Here is a 20,928-nt window from a genome sequence, read left to right as displayed (position 1 = left end):
GGGTATCAAGCAGGATAGATGAAGGGGAACCAGTAGATGTAATATACATGGATTTCTAAAAAGCGTTCAATGGATACCAAAAAGGCTACTTAAGATAAGAGGCCTTGGTGTTAGGGGTAGTAAATTAGCATGGATAGAGGATTGGCTAATTGATAGAAAACAGAGTTGGGATAAAAAAGGCATTTTCAGGATGGCGACCTGTAACTAATGGTGTGCCACAGGGATCAGTGCTGGGGCCAGAATTCCGTACAATATATATTAATGACTTGGACGAGGGAAGTGAATGAACTGAATCACAGAATAATAGTGCAGAAGAGGCCCTTTGGCCCATCGAGTCTGCAACAACACATGAAAGACACCTGACCTGCCTATCTAATCTCATTTGCCAGCACTTGACCCATAACCATAGCAGAAAACTGCAGCACATGGGATTTGGGGTACTCGTGTATTAATCACAAAAAGTTAGCATGTTCAGCAGGTAATTCGGAAAGCAAATGGAATGTTGTCCTTTATTTCAAAGGGAAAGGAGTATTAAAATAGAGAAGTCCCGCTAAATCTGTACAAGACACTAGTTAGACCACACCTGGAATACAGTGAGCAGTTTTGGTCCCCTTATCCAAGGAAAGATATACTGGGATTAGACAGTCAGGGAAGGTTCACGAGGTCGATCCCAGGTATGGGGGGGATTTTCTTATGAGTAGAGGTTAAGTAGGTTGGCCCTGTACTCATTGGGCTTTAGAAGAATGAGAAGCAACCTTATTGAGACATATTGGATTCTCAGGGGGTTTGACAGGGTGGATGCTGAGAGGATTTTTTCTCTCATGGGAGAGTCTAGGACTAGAGGGCATAATCTCAGAGTGAGGGGTCACCCACTTAAGACAGAAATGAGGAGGAATTTCTTCTTTCAGAGTGTAGTGAATCTGTGGAATTCTTTATCACAGAGAGCTGTAGAGGCTGGATCGTTAGGTACGTTCAAGGCTGAGAGAGACAGATTTTCAATCAATAAGGGAATCAAAGGTTACAGAGATAAGGCGGGAAAGGGGATTATACCAGATCAGCCATTGAATGGCAGAACAGACTCAATGGCCAAATGGCCTACTTCTGTTCCTAGGTCTTATGACAGTAAGGATGTACAGACAGTACTGCACCTCAGGAAGGTTATATTCACCTTGGAGAGACAGTACTGCAGATGCACCAGAATGTCAGGATTTAAAGGGTTAAATTATGAGGAAAGGCTGCATAATCTTGGCTTGTATTGATCAGTGATCTACCTGAGGTGTTAGTATTAAGGGATTTTATAAAGTAGATACAGGGAAACTATTTTCTCTGGAAGAAAATTAGAACTAGGTCATTCAGGAGTGACACCGGGAAGCACCATTTCACACAAAAGGTAGTAGAAATTTAAAACTCTGCAAGCTGGGATAGTTATGCTTTCAAGGTTGAGATTGATAGATTTTGTTTGACAAGGGTATCTAGGGATATGCAGTAAAGGCGGATAAATGGAGTTGAGCTACAGACCAGTCATGATCTAACTGGTTTGAGGAAGAGAGACCGGCAAAATACTAACAAAAACAATTTCTGGAGGAAATATTAAGCCAAAATTTATTCTGGTTATACAGCAAGCTGTCTATGAAACTTGGAATTTTTTAATGAAGCTACTTGATAAAAATAAGTTGCATTTAGACATTATTCTGCAGCTTCCAAGGTTACATTTGATAACGATAATAAACTGAGGATTAAACTCTACTTTCTGATCCATCTCGCTTGAGTTAGCATTCATTTATAAGCATATGATCGGAATGTCAGTCTATGGTAAGTTAATTCATCTCAGCAGACAGCAAAAGAGGCTATATTGGCAAATTGCCATGGCAAAGACAAAAGACAAGAAACAAAAAGATGGTAAAGCTTTCTGCTTCTGACCCCTATCACTGATTGAGTGCATGGGGTATCATGCAGTAGCAGCTCATTTGTAACATCTCATTCCTAATTTGAGGTTATGCTTGCTCTTCCTAGCAAAGCATGTTACGTCACCCTGAGAGAACTAGGCAACCAGAGAGGGAAGAGTTTCTCCTCTTGGCTACAAATTCAGAGCTCTTGTCAATTACTGACAAAATCAGCTTTGTGTACCGACTATCATTTTAAAAATACTTCAACATGTAAAAAGGCTTTATGTAACAATGCTTTTCACAACATGCGCTTGATGGAAATTTAAACAATAATAGTTCCTTTTCTAGTGGTAGGGTTAAAATAACAGGTATTACATTACAATATTTCAGAGTACTCAGACATGGCAAGATGCCCATCCTGCCTTGTGCACTCAGAATTACAGGCCTATAATTTTCTGACATATGGTCAATGGGCAAAGTACATTATTTGCACATGAGAAATGGAAAATCTACCCTCAAGGCTCAAACAAGTCTTCTTCACCAGACTTGGCATCTCTTTTGGTGGTGCTGTGAAAGAGATTGCTAAGCACCAATAGGACAAATTTCAGACATCAATTTTCTGAAAATGTTAGAAGAATTCTACATCAAATAATTAATACACAATTAAAGTAACAATTTAAAAGATACATTTCCCAAGATGTACACAAAATGAATTAAATTGTAAAACAAAACTTTTTTAAAACGTTGATTTGAGGACTTTTTATATACTCTGGTTTCAGTTTCTTCAGTAGCCACAAATTCCTCATGCCTGTGGTGAGCTTGGGAGGATGGTAAAACCAATGTTAGTTGCAACGTTCATTTAAATTATGTATCCCAATGGTCTATCTAACCAGAGCCAGGCTTCACATTTGCAGACTGAGATACAAATATCGTGGAGCGCTCAAAGTTTGAGTGCTAGATTTCTACAAAGTCAACAGCAATCAGAGTTCTAATGTAAAGTAAATCCATAGTTCTACAGGCTTGGCATTCAAATTTCAATACATCTTTCTCCTCTATCCCAATAAGGTATATCCCTCGAGTGAGCATTGCAGTTAAAAAAAAAACTACAGGGATAAATTAAGTATTCATCTGCTTGACTTTGGCTGCATTTTCGAGAATTCGCCTTTTCCAGTCTTCATAATCCTGTTCCTTTGTTGTTTTAGATTCAGGCTTTTCTCGTTTGGGTTCTGTTGCAGACTCTTCATCTGCTAATAATTAGAACAGCGTTACTTTTTTTGAACAAAAAAAGGTTTAATTCAATTAGGTCAGTATCCTAACCTGATTTGAAATAGTGCCACTTCTGAAAAAGTTATAGCTCATGGAATAAAAGGGGCAGTCGCAATGTGGATACAAAATTGGCTGAGTAATAGGAAACAGGGAGCAATGGTCAATGTATATTTTTCAGGCTGGAGGGAGGTTTGTAGTGGAGTTCCCCAGGGGTCGGTATTGGAAACCTTGCTTCTCCTTTTTTTAAAATAAATTTAGAGTGCCCAATTCATTTTTTCCAATTAAGGGGCAATTTAGCGTGGCCAATTCACCTACCCTGCACACCTTTGGGTTGTGGAGGCGAAACCCACGCAAACACGGGGAGAATGTGCAAACTCCACGCAGACAGTGACCCAGAGCCGGGATCGAACCTGGGACCTCGGCGCCATGAGGCAACAGGGCTAACCCACTGTGCCGCCCCATACCCTTGCTTTTCCTGATCTTGGTGTCCAGGACACAATTTCAAAGGTTCACGGATAACACCTAACTTAGAAGTATGTGAGGACTGTGTAGAACTTCAAAAGGTCATGGACAAGTTGGTGGAGTGAACAGACAGGTGGCAGATGAAGTTGAATGCGGAAAAGTGTGAGGTGATTAATTTTGGTAGGAAGAACACGAAGAGACAGTATAAAATAAGGGGTACAATTCTAAAGGGCATTGCAAGAGCAGAAAAATCTGGGTGTGTCTGTGCATAAGTAATTAAAGGTGGAGAGAGGAGTTAATAAAGCTATATTAATAATATAGTATTATGGGCTTTATTAATAGGAACATAGAGTACAAGAGCAACAAGGTTATCCTGAATTTGTACAGGACACTACCTGGAGCTCAGCTAGAGTAGAGCATTGTGTACAGTTCTGGGCGCTTTAGGAAGGATCTGAACGCATTGGAGAATGCAGGAGAGGTTTACAAGAATGGTTCCAAGAACAAGGTGAAACTTCAGTAATGAAGATAGATTGGAAAAGTTGGGACTGTTCTCCTTGGGCAGAAGAAGGTTAAGAGGAAATTTGATGGCGATGTTCAAAATCATGAGGGATCTGGGCAGAGTAGAAGGGAGAAACTGTTCCCGTTCGTAAAAGGATCAAGAACGAGAGGCACCGATTTAAAGTGATTTGCAAAAGGAGCAAATATGATGAGAGAAAAATCTTCTCACACAGTGAGTGGTTTGGGTCAGGAACGCACTGGAAGCAGGTTCAATTGAGGCATGCAAGAGGGCATTAGATGACTATATGAATAGAGATAATTTGCAGGGTTACGGGAAAAGGCATGAGAATAGCACAAAGTCATAATGCACAGTTGAAGAGCCGGTGCAGACAGACCAGATGGTTTCCTTCTGTACCTAATAATTCTGGATTGCTACTCCGTAGCAACTGACCTTTGCTGTAATCCAAAGCCCCATCTTGTCTGACGTTCCTCACTCTGGTTTGCGAGACCAGGACAGCAAAGTGTACCCCCGGTTGCAGCAGTGAGGTGTAAAGGGAGGGCAGCAAAGGAGATCACGGCCTCTTTACACAGCACTGGCTGCCATGAGAAGGTAGGTGGTACACGGGATGTGTGTGCTCATGCGCGTGCGTGTCGGGCTGGTCTGGGTCTTTAAAATAGTCATTCTGAAGATAGAAGTGTTTTTCTTCCTTCTAACTATTTTAGAGTAACTTGATGGTAAAACTCACAGAACCATCCATCCGAAGTTAGCAATTAAATCGCTTTGTCAGATAGTTCCCAGCCCAATTATCCAAGGGAAGTTAGCGCTTCTGGACAACTGCCGGGTAAATCTCATATTTGATGCTGGGGAGCCAGGAAGTCATGGCTCAATATTGCCTGTTACAACAAGCAATTCAAGAATATCATAATTTAGTAACTTGACAGGTCTGATTAAAGAAAATAAATACTGGACAGATCTGAAGTGAATGCTTCTTTCACAGGCATTTTTCTTAACGTTTAAGACTCAATTTAAACTAAATTGGATTAATAAACCCGGTTGCTCACAGGTATAGATACAATGGATCAATAATGGATAGATACGCAGTGTACCACACAACAGCAGAATTCAAGCTTTAAAAACTTTTAAGGCAAACATTTATTAACAGATGGTTGTATTATGAATGACTCTCACGATGATGATGAAAAGTCTTTTATTCATTTTTCAGTAAAAAGCTTTTTTGGGGGGTGAAGTTTAAATAACAGAGGAAATATTAAATTAAAGAGAAATTGCATCAAGGCTTTAACTACAGTACAGAAAGCAATAAAAAAATAATTGTATCGAAAAATCCAATTCATTAAGTAACTTTTACATAACTATTAAGAAAATACTAAGCAAGTTCATACCTTCCACCTTTTCTAATAATTCCAGCAATGTCCTCCGTCTCTTGTTTTGTTTAGGTTGTTCAGTAGATTCATCTTTGAAATTAATTCAGGCAATAAGTTATTGAAACATATTAATGGTCGGGTCTTTATTTATCGCATACCTTCAATTTAAATGGAAAAAGCAGAGTTTTAAACTTACTGCAAATAAGTTGTCCAAATATTTCCATTTGAGAACAGAGTCGGTCAAAGATGGACTTCTTCACACCAGATGAGGCAATGAGCTTGGGCTTCTCAATCTTTATTTTCAAGCATCTAATGGGCACCAAAACAAAACACTGTGTTTAGGTATCAATGATGAAGCAACCATATTCCTACTACTGAAAATCACAACAGATATTTTCAATGGCCTCTAATTTGAAGAAAATAAAAGTCATTTTGCTTTTGGAGTGTGCTACTTTAGGCTCGGATTTTCTGCTCCTGTCCGTGGTGGGCAGGAGTGGAAAATATCATGAGAAGGTTAGAAATCAGTTTCACAGTCATGAAACCAGTTTTGGATTGTGCGCTGAAGCCTTCAATAGTGGGCCTTGATTCGCACAAGTGGCATGTCCGGAACGCCATTTCAATGCATCACATCTCTTTATAAGGGCTCCTTGCTGGAATCAGCCCTCCATGCTAGATCATCAGGGAACGTTGGCATGCAATTAGAACAATGTGTTTCACAATACTATATAAGCGACGTGCATCTGGTGACCTGCACTTCACTCGTGACTGTGTTTCGCTCACCTGCCTTGCATTGCACTGTGCTTGCGGTAATCAGTGCCAGGCTTCATAGACAGCACCAGTTTTCAGGGGCAGGCAAATCTCGATCTAGCAGACCAGCAGTAAGGAGTGGCTTTTGATGAGCTACAGGGCTAGAGCTCCACTGGGGAGGGGTGGAAACTGGCGTGAGGCATGGGAAACGACTACAGGAGCAAAGATTGCACTCAGTGGAGGGGGTGGTGGAACAAGCATGCAAAATTTTAATGAGAGAGTTTCAAACTGCAGTTTGTCTCTGCCCTGAATTGCTCTTACAGCAAAATAAATTATAGATCTGTTCTGACCTTTACCTGCGTTAGCTACACATTAAGAAGGTGGTCTTAATTACCCCATATTCTACTCACTTGCATGCACTAAATAAAGCTGCATTGGTGAAGAGTGGCTTTGAGAAATCAAGATCGCCTTGCTGTGCTTCTGGCAGACTGGCTTCATATCTGAAGGAGAAAAATATATTTTAACTACTTACAATAATAATAATAATCTTTATTGTCACAAGTAGGCTTACATTATCGCAGCAATTAAGTTACTGTGCAAAACCCCTAGTCGCCACACTCCGGCGCCTGTTCGGGAACACAGAGGGAGAATTCAGAATGTCCAAATTATCTAACAACACGTCTTTCGGGACTTGTGGGAGGAAACCTGAGCACCAGGAGGAAACCCACCCAGACACGGGGAGAACATTCAGACTCCACACAGACAGTGACCCAAGCCAGGAATCGAACCTGGCACCCTGGAGCTGTGAAGCAACAGTGCTACCCACTGTGCTACCATCCAAAAGAAATAAACAATAGTAAATCAGCACAGTCAAACCAGCAGAGACATTGGTCGAAGATTTCACCCCCCACCCCCAATGAGACAAATAACTGGGATCTGATCGTTTAGATCCAAGTACCCTGAGAAACCAAGAATAGCCGCGAAAACTCCTAATTGTGCTGTAAAATCTAGAGGGGAATAAACACGGTATCAGACTGGAAAGTGGTAAGTAATGACAACTTTGTTTAAATTTAAAAAAAAGACAGATAAGTCAGCAAATGGAAAGACCAGTTAGTCTTAATTTAAAAGGGTTAGCAAATTACTAAAATCCACATTATGGTGTAAAATTGCCAAACATTTAAAGAAACATGTATTAATTGGAATCAGTTCACATTATTTGTAAAGTATATTGTGCTTGATGAACCGTATAGAATTATTTGCAAAGTTAAAAGGATAGATTAATGAAATGGAGTGTTGTGACTTCTCAAAGTTTTATCAAAATAATTTGATATGGTACCATTTGGCAATAATCATGGCATATGGAATAAAGGAGAATTAGTCCATTTGGATAAAGTGGTAAGCAAAAGGCACGGTTAAAATAAATATTTTAGGCTGGGAAGGTTTGGCGAGTGATGTTCCAAGGGTGTCTCAAGTTGGGTTGCTTATTCACTTAATACTGGACTTAGGAAGTGAAGAAAAAAAGTGACATTTGTGGATGACATGAACTTGGGCAATATAGACATTTACAAAAACAATTGTGACACACATTGTCCTCCATTAAGCGGGGCGACCACCTGCTCACTGTGACAGGCTTGAACAAGTGTAGGAAAGGAAATATACCCTAAATGGCCAGATTTAAAATGGAATTGAGGATGGCCAAAATTAATACATAACAGAAAAGATTTACTAGGAATAAAGGGATAGTTGTGAACAGGATCATGAAGTACTTGCTCTTTCCTCTACTCGAATAAAGACTGTTATAGCATCACCTAATGGTATTCCAAGGTTATAAAGTGATTATATAGCTGTTAACTGAACAGTGGAATCAGACAAGAGTACAAATTCATCATAAAAACATAGTTTTATATGGCCGTTCACATCTTTCGGGCACACACAAAATGTTTCATAATCATTTAATTATTTTTGAAATGTAGAGATAGTTACTTTATAATTAAATGCAGTCACCTAATTGCTTATCTAGGTTTTCCATGAGATTGACATTGTGAAACGTGTTCACCGCTCTTCGTCTCGCCATGCATATCATGGTCATTTACTGTTTTTTCAATCACAGAATACCAGATGATCATTGTTATTGTTTGAAGGTATCCTTTGTGTACAGTCAGTCTGGATCAGTGCATGGTTCTTTGTAGCTGCATCAGCCTTTTCTCTAGTGCGCTGCTGCTGCCAATGGCCCGTTCTGCTACATGCCTTGCAGAATTGATGGAAAGTTAAACATTTCCTTGGTGCCTGCAAAACTGCACACCTTCCGAATGTCTTGTTGGATTTGGGTGTTGTAGCAAGTGTCTCCGCAATTGTGGATGTACTTGGGACCCGTCAGCTTTGAACTGTGAAGATCACTTGCAATCACGTCTATCCTGGAGTAGCTTATTGATGCTGTAGGTTTTGGGCTTGTCCAGCAGATCTTTCTGGAATTCTTCCACAGGATTGAATACAATCACCAACTTAACAATTCTGTCTGTTAGCTCTGCCACTGAAAATCACAGTACATACCAGTTTCTCTGCATGTGCTGACAGAATGGTCTACGGATTTTGTAAGCTGTTGTCAAAATGATATGAATTTATTGGTGAATATGGAAATTTAACTAGACTCTGAACGAGTCTTCCAATAGTAGTCCATATTTTTGGGTGATGCTTTAGCTCTTCTGTTAATCCTGAGGTGTTCAACCTTTGTCGACTTTCATTCCTAAATGCTAAGCAAATTTTTTTTCTCTGGTTCAGACATGCCTCAATCAAGAAACCATACCTCTGCACACTGTTTAAACATTCTGAATTTAAATAGGTCAGTTTGATCCCAATTTAAACAAAGGAATTTTGTGGATGTTCTGACAATTCACTTGGATCCTCCTTCTTCCAGTAGTAGGGGCTTTTCACAGTAACTTCATTTGAAGCCTACTTGTGACAATAAGCGATTTCCATTTCATTTCATAAAGAAAAAAAAGCCCACCAATCTGAAGTACAGCTTTACGTCTTTATTGCACAAATCTAAATCATGAATGGAAATGGCAAATCTCATGCTTTTACATTCATGTGCATCATGAGTGAGTGTTTTTGAATTAAGTTTCCAACATTTAGAATGAAAGATGTGAACAAAACATTCACCTTTTTTATTATAAATTTAGAGTACCCAATTACGTTTTTCCAATTAAGGGGCAATTTAGCTTGGCCAATCCACCTAACCTGCACACCTTTAGGTTGTGGAGGCGAGACCCACGCAGACACGGGAGAATGTGCAAACTCCACAGTGATCCAGGGCCAGGATTGAACCTGGGTCCTCAGCGCCGCAGGCAGCAGTGCAAACCACTACACCACCATGCCGCCCTACATTCATCCTTTTACATGAAGTTCAGAGCTCAGTTCAGCCTTACTGATGCAGCTCTTTTGCATTTGTCAAATAGTCTTGCAATCACCTGCTTTCATGTGAAGTAGTCCTTCAAACTACACAACATCTTAATTTCAGAGTTTACCACTGGAGTTCTTACAGGTGTATATGTAGCTCTTTTATACTTACCAAGCAGTTTTGCATTGAATTACATTTTGTGACAGCACTGTCCTTTGGTTTAAGAATAGAATTTCTGTGTTAGGAAGTCAGAAAGAGTCTAGATTCCTAAACTGGACTGAAACTCAGTGGTGTTCTTCCTGACCAGCCTGAAGATTTGTTCATCTTCGGCATCACTAAGATTGCCAGCATGACTTTAGGAAGATGACGATACTTCAGCTGACCGGTTGATTTTCCGCTCATCTGGGAGATATCCACCCAAACTTCGTCTGATCGTCTGTCTAATGCAATATCTTCCAATGTGTCAACCCGGAATTGAGCAAATTCCACTTCTAAATCGCCCAGCACATCTCCCAGGACATGGAATCGATTTGCAAAGTAACAAACTGATGTAAAATTTGCCTCCCTTGGATTTGCCATTCTTGCATGCAGCAGCAATTTATCCCAAAAGGGAAATTTGATGGCGACGTAGTCACACACTGCAATAGTACTTTCGTTCTGATGAGTAGAAGTTACTCCTATCTTGCGAGGTGAGGTGTCCCCGTCTTGAGAACTGCCTGGTTTGTTCACCAATGATGAGGTCTTCATCGGATTTCTGATTGCATGAGCTTGGTGCTGTGCAGTTCTACATGCAGTTAGCAGGCAACGTGACACTGGCAATTCAGCAAGTTTCACCCGGCAGCTTTGCCTCGAGGTGGCTGTACTGTTTTAGAAACAGGGTTGCCAGCTGTGGAAGACTTCTTGCTTCCAGCACTTGAACTGCTGCATTTTCCACCTTTCTTACTATTGTCAGACTTGCTACCATGTACAAGAACATCAGTTTTCTGAACAGATCCTGCACTGGTCTTTTTGGGTCTCTCTGTTGCAGGGACCTGTTTCCTGACAGCATCTGAAAACAGACAACCACTCTGCTTTCACAATACAAATGCTGTTTTTGGTCCTACAAACAATGTTCTTGTTGTTGTCATGTGAGAGTGCCTTTCAGAGATGGATGTTTAAGCAATGTACCTTTAAGAAATGCAGTGATGTCAGAGTGTGGGTGGAGCTGGGCTTTAGATCAGCCATTTTGCAGTTTTTTAGTTTCAGTTTGAAAAGAGCTTGGGTGTGTGTCTGTATTTGCAGTGAGCTGGATCTGCTGTGATCTCTGCCATGAAAGACTATCTCTGGATCATTTGGGTGATTTAAACTCATAAAAGTAAAGCCTTTAACCTGATGTGTTTCTGTTTAAAGGTTTTAAGTCTCTGGGATGTTGAAAGGAATAACTGAAGGATTATTTAGTGTTGTAATATTTTCGGGGTTATCTTTGAAGTAAGGGGGTGTTAAGAGATCCAATGTTTATTTAAAAGGGTTAAGTTGAGTTCATGGAATAAACATTGTTTTGTGTTTAAAAACCCACGTGTCCATAATTGTAATCCCACCCCTGGAGAACAAGCCGTGTGCTCGGAAAAGCAACAATATATCAAAGGGGGTGGTTGGTTGAACTCCATGATACATTTTGGGGTTCTGAAAACGCCTCCCCCATAACATTGTTGTGCTACATGTAACAATACCACCATGTGTGTGTGGAGGTTGAGCAGTCTCCTTGGTGATGGTCTCTTCCGCTGGACACGTGGTAGAAGCCTTTCCAAAAGTGTCAACCTTCAATCGCCTAGCGTCTCTCAAGCCCCGTTTATTTATTTCTTTTTCCTTTCTCAGATTCTGCCTCTTGGGGGAAGTACTCTTGCAATGTAGACCATTTTTCCAGGAATCTGTTTAGTGCTCTTTCCAAGGACAACCATTTCGTACAGATATGTTTGAGTATTCTCTGATTTTCTAGATTGCACACTGTATTTCCTTGAACTCTTTGTGGCACTTGTTAGACTTCTCAAGGTAGTGCAACTGACTTACCCCTTTTTCTGCAGCCAGATGAAGAAGATGGCATGGACATCCAAGAATGGAAATATCTGGATTTTCTTTCTTCATGAAAGGAAGCGACACCATTGTGTACTTCCTCTCACCACTGCTGCATTGTCTGCAGAAAAGCATATCACGTTTATCCAAGGAATGTTGTTTTCCAAACTTCTGAACATTGTCCAGAAGTTGGAAAATGTTTTTGCTACTTGATCTCTCTTTCGTTGTTGCTATTTCAAGTAGCATACTTTTCATTATTCACATCTGCGTCAAAGAACCGAACAATGATAGGATAGAATTGTTCCTTTGCATCACAGTTAGAACTCCCATCGGTTGATATGGAGAAGGGGGTTTGCCTGATTTTCTCAAGGATGTCATCTTTCGTCTCTTGGCCTAGAGTCTTGGCAATTGGTGTTGTCTTGGTCCAGCGTGAAGCAAACTTAGAAGCAATCGAACTGTCGGGAAACCTCACTTTCACAAGATCAGTTGAATGATCGGCAGGAGAAAACGCCACATTGTGCTCAATCAGGAATGTGTCATCAACATTTCTGCTCTGAGGTGCTTTTCAAAACTTGCGCCCACAGCATGATGTTTCTTGGATTGCATATGTGCCTGTATGTAATTTGCTCCTCTGTGAGCAGTGCTGAGGTTCGATGAGCAGATGTTACATCGCAGTGTATTCATCCTTTCTCGATTGTACAAAAAAGCACCATCTTGATGGACAGTCCTTCTTGAAAGTCTGTTGTCAGCACCAGATAATGAAGTCATGATCACTGCTCAATTTTGATTTGATTTATTGTCACATGTACCGAAGTACAGTGAAAAGTATTTTCTGAGGCCAAGGGAACGTTCACAGTACATACATAGTAGACAAAAAGAATAATCGACAGAGTACATTGACAAATGGCACATCGACCAATAGTGATTGGTTACAGTGCGGAACAAGGGGCCGTTGTTGGGCTTTCTTGACTTTTGCATCAACGCGAGTGGACCGGGACAGACTGTCGGTGATCGTGACCCCCCAGGAACTTAAAACTATCGACCAGCTCCACTTTGGAGCCATTGATATAGACCGGGGGGGGGTGGGGGTGCTTCGCTTCCTGATGTTAATGATCAGTTCGATGGTCTTCCCGACATTTAGAGAGAGGTTGTGTTTGGCACACCATGCAACCAAGTGATCTATCTCCCTTCTGTAGTCTGATTCGTCGTTGTTTGAGATAGGACCCACAACAGTCGTAGAATCCGCAAACGTATAGATTGAATTGGAGTGTGTGCATAGGGAGTACAGTAGAGACTGAGCACAAATCCTTGCGGCGCCCCGGTGTTGAGGACTATTGTGGAGGAGGTGCTGTTATCTATCCTGACAGATTGCGGTCTGTTGGTGAGGAAGTCAAGGATACAGCTGCACTGGGAGGGGTGAAGTCCAAGTTTGGTTATTAGTCTCGTCAGGATAATGGTGTTGAAGGCGGAGCATAGTCTATGAACAGCAGTCTCATGTAGGTGTTCTTGTGTCCTGGTGTTGATTGTAGGGCCAGGGAGATAGCATCTGCTGTGGACCGGTTGCGGCGATAGGCAAACAGCAATGGATCAAGACCGTCTGGAAGGATGGCATTGATCTGTCTCATGACTAGCCGCTCGAAGCTTTTCAGGATAACAGACATCAGGGCCACCGGTCGGTAGTCGTTGACGCTACCTTGTTCTTCTTTGATACTGGTATTATGGTTTTCTTCTTGAAGGAGGTGGGGACCTCGGAGCGGAGAAGTGAAGTGTTGAAGATGTCTGCAAATACACTTGCCAGCTGGTCTGCACAGGCTCCGAGTGCTCTCCCAGGGACTCCGTCGGGGCCTGTCACTTTCTGCGGGTTCACTTTAAAGAAGCCAGCTCTTAACTCTGAGGCTGTAATAGTGGGTATAGTGTCCAGCGCTGTTGGGGCGGGTGGCACTGATGTATTGGCTGACTGTTCAAAGCGGGCATAGAACTTGTTCAGTTCATCGGGGAGGGATGCTCCAGCTCCAGAGATTCTGCCTGGCCTTGCTTTGTAGCCTGTGATCTTGTGTAAGCCCTGTCATAGATGTTGTGGGTTTGTGTCGTTGGCCTGGGTCTCTAGTTTGATCCGGTATTGTCTTTTGGCGTCCCCGATGGCTTTCCGTACGTCGTACCTGGATTTCTTATATAGGTCAGGATCGTCAGACTTGAACGCCTCCGTCAGGAACTTCAGCAGGGAGTGAACGCTTTGGTTGAGCCAGGGTTTCTGATTGGGGAACACCCGTATTGTCTTCTTTGGTACACAGCCCTCGACACACTTAAACAACAAAACAAAGAACAAAGAAAAGTACAGCACACGAACAGGCCCTTCGGGCCCCCAAGCCTGCGCCGACCATGCTGCCCGTCTAAATGAAAATCTTCTACACTTCCGGGTCCGTATCCCTCTTACTGATGAAGTCTGTGACGTCCAGGTTTGCTGCCGCGGCCTTGAATTTGGACCAGTCTACAAACTCCAAGCAGTCGCGGAGGATGTCCTCTGATGCCTCGGATCAGCACTGCACGGTTTTCTTGACTGGCTCAGCACGCTTGAGTTGCTGTTTGTAGGCCGGAAGTAGGAGCACCGACTTGTGGTCGAATTTGCCAAAGTGTGGTCGGAGAATGGAGCGGTAGGCATCTTTGATGCTCGTGTAACAGTGGTCCAGGGGGTTTGCACCTCTGGTGGAGCAGGAGATATATTGATGGAGATTGGGTAGAACCCTCCTGAGGTTGGCCTGATTGAAGTCTCCAGCCTCGATTGTCAGGGCTTCAGGGTGATTTGTTTCTTGATTATTGATGGTGGAGTGTAGTTCATCAAGTGCTTTCGTCACATACGCCTGGGGTGGGATTTAGACTGCTGTGATGAGTACACGGGTGAATTCACATGTGAGGTAGAAAAGGCGACACTTCATGGTCAGGTATTCTAGGTCTGGGAGCAGTAGCATGCTAGTGACATCACATCCGATCACCAGGAGGTGTTAATGAGGGGCTGGTTTAGCTCACTGGGCTAAATCGCTGGCTTTTAAAGCAGACCAAGGCAGGCCAGCAGCACGGTTCAATTCCCGTACCAGCCTCCCCGAACAGGCGCAGGAATGTGGCGACTAGGGGCTTTTCACAGTAACTTCATTGAAGCCTACTCGTGACAATAAGCGATTTTAATTTCATTTCATTTCAAACACTCCCGCCCTTCGGCTTGCCTGAGGCCATCGGGGGGTCCATCCGGTGGATCGAGAAGCCTTTGGGTTGAATGGTGCAGTCTGGTGTGGCCGGAGTAAGCCATATCTCGGTGAAGCAGAGCATTCAGCAGTTCCTCAATTCTCTCTGGGAGGTAAGTCTAGCATTGAGGTCACCCAGCTTGTTCTCAATCGTTTAGGTGTTTGCCAGGATTACGCTGGGCAGGAGTCTTGAAGCCGCATAATTTAAGTCTCACCTTCAGACCGGCGTGTTTTCCCCGCTTCCAGGGTTGGCGGCTGCTCTTGAATGTCAGAGCTGGCTTTACTTAAGGTAAGTGGTTGCGCTTGGAGAGGTCGTAGATGATGCTGGTGGCGTCAGGCTCAATGAAGAGGGTTGTACATGGGCCGGTCTAGTCTTGTGGGGTGGCGACGTCAAGTTCACCTTCCGGAGTGGTCCGGCGGGTACCTGTCGCTCTGGGGTTGGCTCGGGCATTCCCGCTTCGCTGGCGAGGTCTCGTGCCCCTGTGGTCTAGTCACGCTGAGATTGGCCTTGATGGGGGCCCGGAAAGGCCCTGTCTTTTACCTTTTCTTCCCCCAGGTACTTCAGGATGATGGACAGGCTGAACACCACGTGGTTGGGTCAGGACACGTGGGCGGAGACTGGAGGGAGCGGTCACGTGGTCGAACTCCGGTGTGGGCCTAGTCGGGCCTACACCGGGGATAGGATTAAGCAGTTGTCCTGGTGCAGGTAAGTTAAAGAGTTTTTGCTGGGTCCTCGGGAGGCTGCTCAGTGGGTGGGCCCGGTCTCCAGGCGGTCGCTGGGCGGTCGCCGGGCGGGAGGGCCCCGGTCTCCGGGCGGGTTGGCCCCGGTCTCCGGGCGGGAAGGCCCCGGTCTCCGGGCGGTATTACAAAGTGATTGGAGTGTAAGAGTGAAAAGGCCGTATTACAATTGTGTGGGCTTTTGGTGAGACAGCACCTGGAGCACTGCGTACAGTTTTGGCCTTCTTACCCAAGGGACGATGTACTTGCCTTGAAGGGAGTGCAATAACTCACTGGATTGAATTCTGAGATGAAAGAATTGTTTTACGAGGAGAGATTGAGTAGACTGGGATTAAATTCCCTGGAATTTAGAAGAATGGTAGGTGATCTCATTTCAACATTTTTTTTAAGGGGCTTTATAGTTGCCGAGAGTAAGTTTGCACTGACTGGTGAATCTAAAACTAGCCTCAGAATAAGTGGCCAGCCATTAGGACTGAGAGGAGAAGAAACTACTTCACTCAAAAGGTTATGATTCTTTGGAATTCTCTACCCAGGAGAGCTGTGGATTCTCAGTCCTTGAATATATTTAAGTCAGAGATTTATAGTTTATTTTTGGATACTGAGGAAATCAAGGAATATGGAGTTGGTGCAGCCGAGGTAGATCAGCATGATCATACTGAATGATGGTGCAGACTTTATGGGCCGAATTGGCCAGGCAGGCCAATCCTTTATTTTGACACTGTGACCCCCAACTGTGACTCCATAGTTAGGGAAAACATACTCCTAAGCATCTACACTCTCAAGCCCCAAAGAATTTGATATGTTTAAATGAGATCACCTCCCTTTCTTCTAAATTTGAGACCAGGACTACTCAGTCTCTCCTCTTAGCACAATTCCACCCACATTTCAGTAATCTGTAGTGAACCCCATCCAAGCAAATATATCCTTCAGAGACCAAAACTGTACACAGTTCTTTAGGTGACATCTCACCAAGACCCTAATAATTGCAGGAGGAGTGCTTCACTCTTATACTTAAATGGTGTATTAAAGGCTAACATACCATTTGTTTCCCTATGTTTCTTGTATTTGAATGTTAACATTTGATGATTTGTGCACAAGGGGACACAGGTCCTTCTGAATATCAATATTTTTTATCATTCACAAAATATTCTGCCCTGTTCTTTAATAAATCAATTGGATTTAAATTAGAAATCAGATTTAGTAAAGCAAATTGGAGAATTGGATTGGATTTGTTTATTGTCACGTGTACCGAGGTACAGTGAAAAGTATTTTTCTGCGAGCAGCTCAACAGATCATTAAGTACATGGGAAGAAAAGGGAAGAAAAGAAAATACATAATAGGGCAACACAAAGTAAACATAACAGCAAATCAAAACAGCAGATTTTACTTAATTATAATATATTTGAACTTACATGGAGTAAAAAGATGCAACTTCAACTTTCCAAGTAATCTTAATTTTCAACAAGCATACATCATGTAAAACTTACTTATAAAATTTCATCTGACCACCATGGAATCTTGAGCCACCATTTCCAACGCTCAGATGGATGAAAAAACTGGGAGAAGGCCGTCATATATATACTCAAGATAAGAACCTCTCAGCTATAGAACTGTCCAACAGTGAATTTCCAAGCACAGTGCACTCTCCTCAAAAATGTATTTCATCTATTCCCAGGACAAAGTCAAACCTTCAGTCTTGGAATGAGGGTCTCATGATGTAACAATTAAGTATAATTTAGTTTTGGCTCCTGTGCCGATGTAAACAATATCATGTGAAATGAGTAAATAATCTCCATTATTTTATCTACCCTAACAGTAAGTCCAACTACTTTTTTTTTAATAAACATTTTATTGAGGAATTTTTTGGTATCACAACAACAACACAATAAACAATGTACATGAAGCTATGAACATAGTGCAAAAGCCATCTCCCTCCCTCACAGGTCCCACCTTTACTAACCCCCTACTCAAAGCTAAACGAACCCCCCCCCCTTCTGCGAAGAATCGACGAACGGTTGCCACCTCCGGGTGAACCCCAACAGTGACCCTCTCAAGGCGAACTCCAAACAGAGAAAGATAGCCATGTCCGATAGCCAGGTCTCCGAATTTGGGGGCTTTGAGTCCCTCCAAGCTAATAGTATCCATCTCCGGGCTACCAGGGAAGCAAAGGCCAGAACGTCTGCCTCTTTCTCCTCCTGAATTCCTGGGTCTTCCGACACCCCGAAAATCGCCATCTCTGGACTCAGCGCCACCCTTGTTTTTAACACTGTGGACATGACATCTACAAACCCCTGCCAAAATCCCCTAAGCTTCGGACATGCCCAGAACATGTGGACATGGTTCGCTGGTACTCCCGCACATTTTGCACACCTGTCTTCCACCCCAAAGAATTTGCTCTTCCGGGCCATTGTCATGTGAACCCGGTGAACGACCTTAAATTGTATCAGGCTAAGCCTGGCACATGTTGCGGACGCGTTGACTCTACTCAACGCGTCTGCCCGTAGACCATCCTCTATCTCTCCTCCCAGCTCCTCCTCCCACTTGCACTTCAGATCCTCTGTCTGCGTCTCCTCTGACCCCATAAGGTCCTTGTAAATGTCCGAGACGCTCCCTTCTCCTACCCATCCTCTGGAAACTACCCTGTCCTGAATCCCCCATAGCTGTAGGAGCGGGAAAGTTGACACGTGTTTACGTACAAAGTCCCGCACCTGCAGATACCTGAATTAGTTTCCCCTCGCCAACCCAAACTTCTCCTCCAGCACCCTCATACTCTGAAAGCTCCCCTCTATAAACATATCCCCCATCCTCTCAATCCCTGCTCTCCGCCATATCCGGAACCCCCCATCCATACTTTCCGGGGCAAACCGGTGATTATTACAGATTGGGGACCAGACCGATGCTCCCTCTACTCCCACGTGTCTCCTCCATTGCCCCCAGACTCTCAGGGCCGCCACCACCACGGGCTGGTGGAGAAGTCCAACTACTTTTACACCCCAGATAGTGTTGTGTATTTTCACCACAGAAAATAAGTCAGCAGAGATTGATCAGATCTCAGCAAGAAACGATCCACCATAAAGTGACTGGTAAGTAGATATTGCTTTAAGATTGAAATATCTATATGAAGGAAAAGATGAATACCCAGCTGGTTTCAGAAAACTGTGCAAATTAATTGAAAAAGGAATTTTTTTACCTCTGCAGAATCTTGACTGATGCATCTACAGCCTCTGTGCAGCCATATTGAACTGCCAGGTCTCGAATTCCTAGCTGAGAATGCAAACCAAGGATACTCTCCATGGCTTTCAAATGGCTCTGGTAAACCTTCTTCTGCAATCCAGATAGTCTTCGAACAAGCTCCTTTAAAACAAAGTAAAAATTTAAATGACCAAATATCATCTTTACAGCCAGAGGGGGAAAAAAAAGAAAAAAGATGTAGCACTTTTCAGTACCACCAGACATCTCAAAGCTGTTTTACAACCAATGAAGTGGTTTGAAGTGTAGACATTGATACAATGTAGGAAAACCGGCAACTAATTTGATGACCATAATCTCTTCTCAATGCTGATTGAGGGATAAATATAGGCCAGGACATCAGGATAACATCCCTGGCACTTAGAAATGGTGCCAGGGGATCGTTAATATCCACCAGAGCAGGTAGATAGGACCTCGGTTTAACATCTCATCTGAAAGTCAGCAGCTCTGTACTGCACTGGAATGTCAGCCTTGACTTTTGCACTCAAGCACTGCAATGGGACTTGAACACAGAACTTGTTTTTTGTCTTTGAATTACAATCATATTGCTCTATGTGGTCTACTCACCAAATTCGACAAAAGCAGCATTGGTCGCTAATTTTTCTTTTTGTAATTTAGAGTACCCAATTATTTTTATTTTCCAATTAAGGGACAATTTAGTGTGGCCAATCCACTGTTGCTAACTTTTGGTTGGCTCTTAAATCGTAATTTGCTCTGTTTGTTTAACCTTTGCTCTAGAGTCGCCAGGTATCTTTATGATACCGCCACGAGGTTCAAGTTCAAGTAATGATCAATAACTCAACACACCAATTAGTAAGATTCAAATCAAAACACATTTATTATACACAGTAAATCACTACTCATGCATAAACTCTACTTTCTAGACTATTCCTATCATTAAAAGGCCTGTACTTAGCTTCGGAATTGGCCCACCAGGTCAGGGGAACAAATGGCCTTTTGTTCAGGTCCTGAGTCTGCAGGATTCAAAAACTGGTATGGACTGGTAGCTCGGAGCGCCTATCTCATAGCGAGCGTTGACTTGAGACTTACTTGGTTGGCGTGGCCGCTGGACAGTTCACTCTCACGGGTTGATTCAAGTTGCTGAGTGACCCTGCCCAAGAAGGGCGATTTGAACTTGGGGGCTTTACTTTATAGTCCCCAGGGGCTTCCCACCCTTTGGGGCGGACACCGTACCTGGTTCCAAATGATTGGACTGTGTTCTGATCATTTGGATCGATTTCTCCAATACTGGAGTTGTTCCCTGATCGCTGGGCGGTCCCCAAGTGTCCGTTGGCCTTCCTTTGTCTCGGCTCCTGCTGGCGCCGAGGAGTTTGGCTTTATTCACCTTAACTGTTGCAACTGTGCCTTGGAATTGCTCATTACTATGCAGATGGCTGCTGGTTTCAGTGCTGTCTGGTTTTTGCAAGTTCCAATATACAGGATTTCTGCACTTGCTCGTTTTTGCCTGCGTTGGCTGAATTTCCCTTCAGTCTTTGCGGTTCTCCATTTTAAGTCGGGAAGTGGCCAACCCAGGTGGCTACACCACCTAACCTGCACATCTTTGGGTTGTGGGGGTGAAACCCATACAGACATGGGGAGAATGTGCAAACTCCACACGGACAGTGACCCAGGGCCGGGATTCGAACCCGGGTCCTCAGCGTCGCAGTCCCAGTACTAACCACTGCGCCACATGCCGCCCTATTGGTCGCTAATTTAATTAAATTAATTAGTCATGGATTCACCTTAATATCCATGTTTTAAAGTCCAATTTGATCCATAGCACTATTCAAAGAGGAGCACAGGCCAATACTTTGGCCAATCACTATTTGCCCCTCAACTAACACTGCAAATAGATGATCTGGTCATTTATTTCACTGATGTTTTTTAAAATTTAGAGTACCCAATTCTTTTTTCCAATTAAGGGGCAATTTAGCGTGGGCACCTACTGTGCACATCTTTGGGTTGTGGGGGGGCGAAACTCACGCAAAGACAGGGAGAAAGTGCAAACTCTACACGG

At 43.1% G+C, this 20,928-nt stretch overlaps 1 protein-coding gene across 3 annotated transcripts in view; it reads right to left on the bottom strand.

The window, feature by feature from the left end:
- Positions 1-1,575: 1,575 nt before the first annotated feature.
- orc6 (origin recognition complex, subunit 6) overlaps positions 1,576-20,928 on the bottom strand; it is a 44,264-nt gene continuing 24,911 nt past the window's right edge. For 2 of the 3 annotated variants that reach the window (XM_072518174.1, XM_072518176.1), the window contains exons 3-7: positions 18,853-19,016; positions 6,653-6,742; positions 5,692-5,804; positions 5,514-5,585; positions 1,576-3,133 (exon numbers count right to left, since the gene is read on the bottom strand). In XM_072518174.1, the coding sequence (XP_072374275.1) occupies positions 3,003-3,133; positions 5,514-5,585; positions 5,692-5,804; positions 6,653-6,742; positions 18,853-19,016 (570 nt within the window). In that variant the 3' untranslated portion in view covers positions 1,576-3,002. The remainder of the gene's footprint in view (positions 3,134-5,513; positions 5,586-5,691; positions 5,805-6,652; positions 6,743-18,852; positions 19,017-20,928) is intronic. The other variant, XM_072518175.1, reaches the window with a different exon arrangement.

Source organism: Scyliorhinus torazame, chromosome 10 (genome assembly GCF_047496885.1).
Source record: "Scyliorhinus torazame isolate Kashiwa2021f chromosome 10, sScyTor2.1, whole genome shotgun sequence".
NCBI lineage: Eukaryota > Metazoa > Chordata > Chondrichthyes > Carcharhiniformes > Scyliorhinidae > Scyliorhinus > Scyliorhinus torazame.
This window is presented reverse-complemented; position numbering and strand designations above follow the sequence as displayed.